Source organism: Rhinopithecus bieti, unplaced genomic scaffold (genome assembly GCF_001698545.2).
Source record: "Rhinopithecus bieti isolate Rb0 unplaced genomic scaffold, ASM169854v2 scaffold_2350, whole genome shotgun sequence".
Lineage (NCBI taxonomy): Eukaryota > Metazoa > Chordata > Mammalia > Primates > Cercopithecidae > Rhinopithecus > Rhinopithecus bieti.
Genome location: NW_016803902.1, coordinates 980,031 through 990,438, shown reverse-complemented (window position 1 = coordinate 990,438; position 10,408 = coordinate 980,031). Strand labels below are relative to the sequence as shown.

The 10,408-nt window shown below is 41.7% G+C and overlaps 1 protein-coding gene across 1 annotated transcript in view; it reads right to left on the bottom strand.

Moving 5' to 3' along the window:
* Positions 1-5,537: 5,537 nt before the first annotated feature.
* The window catches only part of ZDHHC13 (zDHHC palmitoyltransferase 13), a 54,663-nt gene continuing 49,792 nt past the window's right edge, over positions 5,538-10,408 (bottom strand). The window contains exons 16-17 of the mRNA XM_017858214.1: positions 8,780-8,877; positions 5,538-6,140 (exon numbers count right to left, since the gene is read on the bottom strand). Coding sequence (XP_017713703.1) covers positions 6,002-6,140; positions 8,780-8,877 — 237 coding nt within the window. The 3' untranslated portion in view covers positions 5,538-6,001. The remainder of the gene's footprint in view (positions 6,141-8,779; positions 8,878-10,408) is intronic.

The window sequence follows — 10,408 nt, the reverse complement described above, 5'->3', positions numbered from 1 at the left end:
CAAATGAAATGCAGCCAATTAGAAATGTCTTTCTCTGCCTCTTCAGCAAGTTTCAGCAGCTCAAGCACTTCTTGGGCTTCTGCTTTTAACAACCACAGCACTTCTCCCAGCACTGTGCAATTCAGAATTATTTGGAATACATGAAAGCAAGTGAAAATCTAGTGATAAGAACACTATAAAATACTTGGCTAAACCGTGGGTTTTTCCATGCTCCAAGTCCCCTGGGAAAGGCTTTCTTTGAAATGAGCATTTATTCAGTGCTGTTTATGTAGTGTCTTGGACAAGGCCCTTCATGAGCTTTAAAACAGTATGCGATCTTGGCACTATGCTTGGGATTTCCAGGTTTGCTGAGGGGTAAGACACATTTGAGAAATGACCACAGGACAATGCAACCTCCTCCTCTGCTGCATTTCACAGTGACTCGCCCCACCGTCCATCTACCCAGGAAATCTGAAGCTAAAAACTTTAGCCATCCTTAGCTTTGCTCTCTTCCTCACCCCACTTTGCCTCACTTCTCAAGCCTCCTGGATTCTGACTCCAAATGTCTCTAGAATACATCCCCTCTATCCCTCTTTTTAGGATGTGTAATAGTCTGTTAGGGTTGCCATAAGAAAGTATCACAGACTGAGTGACTTAATAGAAACGTATCGTCTCACATTTCTGGAGGCTAAAGTCTGAGATCAAGGTGTCAGCAGTGTTCGTTTCTTCTGAGACCTCTCTCATTGGCTTGGGGATGGCTGTCTTCTCCCTTTGTCTTTACGTGGTTTTTACTCTGTGGGTGTCTGTGTCCCAATCTCCACTGCTTAGAAGGACACCAGTCATATTGGATTAGGGGCCACCTGAATGGCCTCATTTTAACTTAATTACCTCTTTCAAGACCCTATCTACAAATGCGGCCGTCACATTCTGAGGTACTGGGGGGTTAGGACTTCAACAAATAAAAAAATTCTGTAGAGACACAGTTCAGCCCATAACAGTGTATCACATAAAGACTTTCACAAATTGGCCTCGGCCTTACCCCTTCAACTTAGCTTTAGACAATCTCTTCCACACAAGTTCCAGCTACACTCAAAGACTTGGAGCTTTCCAAATATGCCCAGAACCCTCACCTCATCATGCCTTTGCTAATGCTGTTCCTTCTCCCTAGAATTTCTGGAAGATGGGAACCTCCCCCCATCTCTACCCGCTAATCCAACTTCTTAGCCTGGTGAACTCCTATTAAGCAAGTCACAGGTCAAATGCCATCTCCTCTGCAAATTGTTCCTGAACTACCCAAGCATAATTAATCCCCCTCTGCACTCCCATAGCCAGTATGTAATTAGCATAGCGCTTATGTTGAAATGAGTATTGAAATTTTGAATTCCCATTTGCCTGCTTGTTAGAATGTGACATGTCAAGTCATTCACAGTGCTTGACACACGGTAGACACCTAATAAACATTTGTTGAGTGAATGAAATAGGGGAGAGTATAGGCCAGGCTGAATGCAAATTCTGTTAGAATCTAAAAGTTTATTACCTACTGGATTGAATGAGTTTAGAAAAAAACAAAACAAAGGAAGAAGCTTATTGTGGTTCAGCAATTGTACTTCCCCTCCGCTTCTTGGGCATGCTGTTCCACTACATTTCCCAGGCTCCCCTACTGTTCACTGAGACACACGACTGAGTTTGGCCAATGAAGTCCTGGCCTCCATGACCTTTCAGGAGAGTCTCCATTCTTTCCATATGTCTGTCTGCAGAAGTCCAGTGGATAGTGAGGCCCTGGGAAATGGTGGAGCCACTAGGTGGGAAGCAGCTTGAGTCACTGCATGGAAGAACACCTGCTAACAGCTAAACAGACCATAACATGAGAAAGAAACACTGTGTGAAGCCACTGAGATTGGGAGGATATTTATTATTGCATGAGCTCCCATGACTACTACACACCTGAAACATAGACTGTGCTACATCCAAGTGATTCCACTCTCACGGCGCCAGCGTCCATCCTAAGTCACAGGGGGCATGATCAAGATTTTGCCTGATATTTGCGAAAGAGATTTAAATTTGTTGTCTCCAATGTGGCTATATAGATATTTGAAGAAAGGAATGAAGTTATGGCAAAATAGCGTAACAGTCACATTCCCCTGGCCCTGAAAAACATGATTGGGTTTGTCTTGGATTTAAAATAAAACAAAGACTAAACCTTGCTATTATGTCACAAGCTACTGCCTTCTTCTTTCTCCTTTCAGAGCCTAACTGTAATACTAGATTCCACTTAGTCTAAAGAGTCTAAAGAGTCTTTTAGATTCTTTAGTCTTCCTTGCCCCTACTCTCCATCTTCAACCACCACTAATAACTGAGGTCACTAATAACTTTTTTTTTTTTTTTTTTGAGATGGAGTCTCGCTCTGTTGCCCAGGCTATAGTGCAATGGCACTATCTCAGCTCACTGCAACCTCTGCCTCCTGGGTTCAAGCGATTCTCTTGCCTCAGCTTCCTGAGTAGCTAGGATTACAGGCACGCACCACCACGCCTGGCTAATTTTTGTATTTTTAGTAGAGATGGGGTTTCCACCATGTTGGCCAGGCTGATCTCGAACTCCTGGCCTAAAGTGATTTGCCAATCCCCACCGTGCCCGGCCCTACTAATAACCTCTTAATCACAAACTCTTTCGTCTTTCGTCAGCTATTCTCAACTTCTGCTCAAGCCGCTCCTTAGTTCCTGCCAGTTGACTGCTTCCTCTCTGAAATGAATCCTCCCTTGATTCTATGACACTATTATTATTTTTTGAGATGGAGTTTCCCTCTTGTTGCCCAGGCTAGAGGGCAATGACACAATCTCGGCTCACCGCAACATCCACCTCCCGGGTTCAAGCGATTCTCCTGCCTCAGCCTCCCGAGTAGCTGGGATTACAGGCATGCGCCACCACGCCCAGCTCATTTTGTATTTTTAGTAGAGATGGGGTTTCTCCATGTTGGTTAGGTTGGTCTCGAACTCCTGACCTCAGGTGATCTGCCCACCTTGGCCTCCCAAAATGCTAGGATTACAGGAGTGGCAACGCACCTGGCTGACACTACTTTGTTGTCCTTCTACCTGATCTCCTTTTAGTTACTTCTTCCTTCTCTAGCTCCCTAAATCTATATTCCATAAGCTCTTGCTCCTGCCCTTCTCCTTTCTCTCACACTTTTTAGTCTGTTTGTTCGCATTAGTTCTTATCTTTGGTCTCTTTTTAGCATACATCTTTCCATGTGAGGAAGGTGACTCTCCATTTTCATTTATTTTCTACCTCTCCCCTGTGACAATCTTATCCATCTACGCAGACGGTTCCCATCCATGCCCTGGCCTCTTTCCAGTCGCCTTCTAGACTTTCCCACTGGAGAGCCTGCGAGTACCTCAAACTCAGTAGATCCCAGCCACCAAACTCCTCACCTAGTCTCCCCACACTGTGTTCCTTATTTCTCAAAGTAGCATCTTCATCCTCTCATTCATTGGGTTCAACATTTCAAAGCCATCTTTGGCTCCTCTTTTTCTCCCCGCATCCAATCAGTGATCTGGGCCTGCTGGGGCTCCTCTGTGCCACTGTCATTGTCTTGCTTCAGGCCTTCATTACTTCTTGCCTAGACCATCAATAACAGCTTATTTCTAATATTCTGTATCTGTCAAGTTTCACCAGAAAAATAGAAACCACACTAGTTATTTTAATAAAGAGAATATAGTAGAGGGAATTAGCTAAACAGGTGCTGTTATTTTGAAAAGTAAAAGGGAACACACTGACTTAACACAGAGATAGTAATTGCTAGAGGCAGCTACCACTCCTGGGGCTAGAGAAACTAAGAGAAGAGATGGGTTATCATAATTCAGATGCCCAGAGAAGTCTCCCGGGGCAGAAGTCAGATGTCAAAGAAGAGAGCCCTGCCTGGTTATTGCTAGTGCTTCTAACAGGGCACGATGAAGCAGGTTTTGGGAAGAACAGTTGGACACTGGTTCCAAATGTCATTGCGGGGCGAAGGGCCACCATTGGAGCAACACTGAGAGGAATAGCTGGCAAGAATGAAATAAGTCCCTTTTCTGCTCCTCCTTGCAGTCTACTGGCAGACTTGAGCGGGAAGTCATCCCGCAGGGAAACTGTAGCTTGCAGAATTCTAGCCCTAGAACATACAACACAGAGCACGGAAGGGTGGATTCGGTGCATTTCTCTACCTCTAGCTTATCTCTCCTGTAATCAGTTTTCTGTTAGACTTCTAAATTAATAGCCAGCATTTATTGAACATTTACTATATGCCAAGTATAATTCTAAGCACTTTTAAACATTAACACATTTAATTCACATAATGACATTTCAAAGTATTTACTATTATTATCTACATAATCCAAATGAGGAAACTGAGGCTCTAGAGATTTACGTCATTTGCCCAAAGGGATTAAAAGTAACTTATGCAGTAATTAGCAGGTCAAAGATTCAAACCCAGGGTCCCTAGAATCTGGTCTCTTTACCACTACAACTGTATACCAATTAAACAGTGATTCTCAAACTTAAAAAAATAACTTTTCACAATGTAGAGAATGGAGAATGTAAGGTTCCTTAAGTAAATGATTCTCAAACAGTAGTGTGCACATGTAAGAATCATTAGGATTCTAGCACTCTCTCCCCAGAGACTGATGTGAAAGGTCTGAGATGGAGAAGCTAAATTTTAAACTGTGAGCCCCAGACACCCACCCTGGCCCTGTGACTCTGATTTAAAGTCTCTAGACCATTTGGATCACAATACTAACTTGGTAGGAGCTGGTAAGAGAAGAAGGGAGAAAGAATATACCTTGAAAAAGCTCTTCTGTACCCCACTTGAGAAGCACAGTCCTCAAACACAATTCTGATAGCTTCCTCTCTTGCTTAAAACCCTGAAATTGGTTCAACAAATTCTAATATTTTTTGAACAAATACTATGTGTCACACAATATTCTAGGTGATTGGGACTGTAGAGTGGCAGCCCCATTTAGTATCTCTGTGACCCTGGAGAAGATAAAAACTTCTTTGGCTTTAGTTTCCTTATCTGCATCTCTTATCTCTGGTAGAAGAAAGAATGGAGCTTTGAAATGAAAGACCAACATGATTAGAGCGCAACGTGACCCGCTGACAATGCTAACAAAACAGGGTCATATGCTTCAAGGCTTTGGAGGGCACAATGAGAATTTCTGCTTTTACCCTAAGAGCAACAGGAACCCAAGGGAGGTTGTTCAGCAGGAAGGTGGCGTGCCCAGGGGTGTATAAATACTATACTAGAGTCACTATACTAGAGTTAAAGTTGAATTAGCATTTCCTGTAGAACAAGGGAAATTAGTAATTATAGTCATACCAGTCTAATATTTTGGGGTTACTAAGTTGTAATTAAAATTTAAGACTTTCTGTGTTCTATTTTCTAAGTAAGATGAAAAATCAAATTAAATCTTGCTTACTGGTATTAATCATAATCTCAACTCATTCCTGGAATTGTGAACTAATTTCTTTGTGTCCTATGTACATCTTAATTTAAGACTCTAGAAGTGTTAAGTGTCAGAAACCAAGTCTCAACTACAAAAAAAAAAAAATTTTTATTAAGTGTGAAAGCAAAACAGGTACATCTATTTAAATATTTTTTACATATTTATAGATACAACAAAGACAAATAACTTAGCAAAAATTACAAGTTTAAAGAATAGTACTATTTTGAAACAGCCAATATAGCATCTGAAAATACTCCATTTTATCCATAATCAGTGAGTATTATTTCCAAAAAAAGTAACTTGCATTTTCTTGTGAAAAATGTTTTTTTTTTTAGATGTCTGCCAAGATTTATTGGAAAAGTCCATCTTTCTAAATCTAAAAAACTGCAGTGCCTTTATTGAAAACTTTTTTTACCCAATGGCTTTAAAAAACCACCAGTGTTTTCCTTTGGACTTAGGTGAACTCTAAATCTTTACATTACTTTCAAACTATAGGGCATCAACATAAACAAAAACAAATCAGACTGAGAGTTTTGGGTTGCTTTTCTTCATACTGAGCGAAGAACCTTCTCCCTGGCTGGGTGAAAGACCATGGTGTACTGCGATGTCCAATCTACCACACAGGGCTTCACCAAGCCAAAGCAGCCACACTGAAAGAAATCTGCCAGGTTCTGCATGAATCCAAGGCTGCCAAGAAAAAAAAAGAGACTATGTCTTACTATATTTCCTGTGTAGCTTGACAAACATTCATGGAGAATCTGTAACCTACGGTGTCCTTTAGAAATCCAGGGGTAAATCAGATAGTTCCTAGGCTTCTGGGACCTTAAAACTGAAGCCTATTTCTGGACCTGAATCTGTATTTTGAGATTCCTGGCTTCTGCTCAGCAACTTAATTGGGTGTTTCGTCATCACTTCATTTTGGATTCCCCACTTAATGGACTGGCCACTGACATCAATAAGTTTCTTTCTTTCTATTCCTACTTCCCTAATTCAGACCCCGATTACCTCAAAGGCCACATAGGCCAGAACAACTGTAATCAACAAGATGGGATTTTCCCTAAACCTTGTAAGTAACTCTCTAAATGAATTCTCTGTCTCAATTCCTTTTAATTCATCTTGCATATTGCAGACTGTTGTCCTCCAAAAACCCTGATATAGTCATAGCGCCTCACTTCCCAATCAAAACCCTTTAGAGACACTCCTCTGCCTAGAGGCTCAAAAAACATTCCTCCTCTTTGAATTCAAGGTTCTATACAGTGTATCCCTCAAGTTCTAGCTCCCTGTGCATCTTTATAAATCTCCTGCTCCAGCTACTCTGGCTCTGTTTTTCCCACAATCACAGCTGTGTGGGCCTGAAACGCACACTGCTCTACACTTAGCTCAGGAACCCCCTTTCCCTTCAAGTCCTACCAGTTCTCAAGGCCCAGGCCAACGTCCACATTTCCACTGGAGCTTTCCTGACCACACTGTCTTAGGCATCATTGTTTCTCCATTAAATTTCGGAAGTGCTACTATCTATTCCAGTTACGAGAAATGCTCATTTTTACGCAAATGCTCTATCTTTTAAGTGCCCAACCCAATCCCTTACACACATCAAAACACACCTGTCCATGGGGATGACTGCGTTTAGAAGATTGTGTTCTGCATGGGGATGATGGCATTGCTGCCACTAAAGGACCAACACTACTCAGAGGGCAACTTCCTGGGAAGAGGGCTATGTGGAGTTGATGGGGTGGCAGTGGGGACGCATGCTAGAAATTTATAGGGCCTGGCTCAAAAGCTAGTTAGTGTCCCCTTCCCCTTGGTTTCAGTTTCAGTTACCTGTGGTCAACAGCAGCCCAAAAATATTAAAATGAAAAATTCCAGAAATAAACAATTAATAAGCTTTAAATTGCCTGCCATTCTGAGGAGCATGATGAAATCTCACGCCATCCAGCTCTGTCCACCTGGGACGTAAATCATCCCTTTGTCTGGTGTTTCCACTCTGTCTACACTAACTGCCTGTTGGGTTATCAGACTTAAATAACATGGTATACATAGACTTCAGTACTATCTGCAGTTTCAGGCATCCATTGGGGTTCTTGGAACATACCCCTCGTGGAGAAAGGGTGACTACTGTATGGAGTAAAAGTAACTTAGGGGAGGAAAACAAGTAAAATCTTTGATTTGGGCGGGACTCAGGTTTTCCGTTGAGTTCCTCTAGTTGATGCTGCCATCACTCAGCAAACGTGCTCTAGAGCGCTCATGTGTCCCTCTATTCAGACTCTTCTCTAGGGCTTGGAATGCCCTTCCTGCCTCCCAACTCCATTGTGCCCTGCCCCACATCTCTCAAGGCTCAGCTTCAAATTCCAACTCTATCACAGGCTTCCACAGTTTAGTGGAGTAAATATTTATTCCTCTGGTTAAGCTACAAAGAAAGGGACTTTATTATCACTGTCAATGTGAAACTATCATCACAAGTTTACACTCCTCTCCACTCCCCATTGCTTTAGCCATCTCTTCCCAATTAAGTCAATTTCTCTCCTCTCCTAAATACACATTGTAGTCATATCCCAGTCTCTGATCCCCTTGTCTAACAGCCTAACAGTTTCATCTTGTACCAAGAGCATGCTTTAAAATAGACTGCTCATGAGATATGCAGCGAGCGTTCAAATCCCTAGAGGGCTCTGGGTCACCTCTGCAGCACTCCCAGTTTCCAAGACCCTGCCATAAGTGGCAGGGAGATAAGCTTCAAAGCCCGATCTTTCATATCATAAGACGAAGGTCTTTCTACACATACTCTCATTTTCAACTGAAAACGTGTTTCATACAACCAAATGCTCCAGGGGGAACAAATTCAAACCTGAAAAATTGGCTTCTCCGTGGTACAAGTGGGCACATTCAACATAGGGCTAGAAGAATTACTGGTGATAGAAAGCCAGGCTGAAAATCCTGGCAAAGCACACAAGCAAACACTTTCTACAGAGCACCTTGTGGCCGGCTCCCTCAGCCATACGCTTAATTATCTCACATCGATTCCACGCCAGCAACAAACAACCTTGTGACCATGTGGCTTGACTGGAGAGATTCCCCACTTTGGCAAAACTTCAAAGTCACTTACTATTTGTGCTGCATCCAGTAAACTAACTCTCAAATTCTTACCACCTTGGGGCTCATGACTTTACCACTCACCCCATCACTAAATCTTCTCTAAGAAAAGGAGGATCAACTGTACTAGAAGGCAAGTTAAAGAACAGCAACAAGGCCATGGGCAGTGGCAACAGCTTAGGAAACCAGTGACTAGGGATCTTCCACAGGACTCAGTGTCCAAAACAGGTCTCATTTACTTGTATGGTGTCTTCCTGAGGGACAACGTCTGTTTCATATGCTTGCTCTGCTTCAGCAGGCTGATTCTCTCATGGGAGGTCAGGCCCAGAAAGGCAATCTGAAAAAGAAGGGTGGAAGGAACATGAAAAATACCACATCGTAGCTCCACCACTCTTAGCAGTACATCACAGGACACTGGCAAACATTCAGTAGTCCCCTAAAAACAATATCCCCCAGTTTTCTAATCAACAATCATGGTGATGCAGAGATGCAGCAGCCTTAAACTATAGTCTCCCATATAAATTCAGTAGCTGGGCATTTTGTAATTGTTTAATTGTCTAATTTTTATTAACCTTCAAGAAAGAACTATATACATTGACTTAGAGTTGTGAAATAACTGCTATATTAATTCAAGCTATGGCATATGGTAATGTTTAATTTTCAGCACATTCAGTGTGCAACTTTTAGATAAAACAATATAAGATCAGTATTATTGCAATTATCTCAACTTGTGTGCTCTCTTTAGTATCTCCTTGAAAAGGGTCAAAGAAAAAGTTAATCAGAAGAACATTTAATTCCAAAAACGTGGGGAAGACTGAGAATTAAGGTAACTTAAAATTCTTAAATCATGAAAAACCATAAGTATTCAGAGTCATCTCATTTAAACCTCAAGTTCCTTATCTGTAAAACAGCTCATCATACCACCCTCATCATATTTTTTAAGGATTTGAGATAATCTATTTAAAATACCTAACGTGGCAGGGTGCAGTGGCTCATGCCTGTAACCCCACTGCTTTGGGAGGCCGAGGCGGGTGGATCATGAGGTCAGGAGTTCGACAGCAGCCTGGCCAACGTGGTGAAACCCTATCTCCACTAAAAAGACAAAAATTAGCTGGGCGTAGTGGTGGGCACCTGTAATCCCAGCAACTTGGGAGGCTGAGGCAGGAGAATCACTTGAAACGGGAAGGTGGAGGTCGCAGTGAGCTGAGATCCTGCCACTGCACTCCAACATGGGCAAAAGAGTAAAACTCTATCTCAAAAAATAAATAAATAAATAAATAAATAAAATCAAATACCTAATGCAGAGGATTAGAGAGATGAAGTAACTGATTCAAGGCCACACAGCTTAGAGTGGGAGAGCTGGGACTGACTCCTTGGTCAGTGTGAGAATAAAGTCCATGCTCCTAACCAACACCTAAACACTTAGCTTGACTTGCTACAGTCAAAGCCACGACTACCGGGAGCACTCAGGAAACAAATGTTTTCAAAGAACTGGATTGTTTTGTTCATTAAGAAAACAGCTTTGTTCTGAATTCTTCCTTTCGAAATTATCTGAAACTTTGAGTCCATTTTTTGCCTTATTGACCTTTTTCTAAAAAATTAAGGATATTATCACCTCATATACTTGTACTTATTCTAAGATTCCAGAAAAAAAGAAAGATAATTAAAAATGATGTCTCAAAGCATTATAAATACTAGGTATTATAAATGATAATATTATCACAGATGCTAGTATCTATTCTTGCTGCCGGAGTCTATTGATGTCAGAGTGATAGGAGATTGAGAGGAATGTTCAGAAACCTCAGTTTAGTCAATATTATTAACTCAATTTCATCCCTAAACATTTTTTTCTTTTTCTTTTTTCTCTT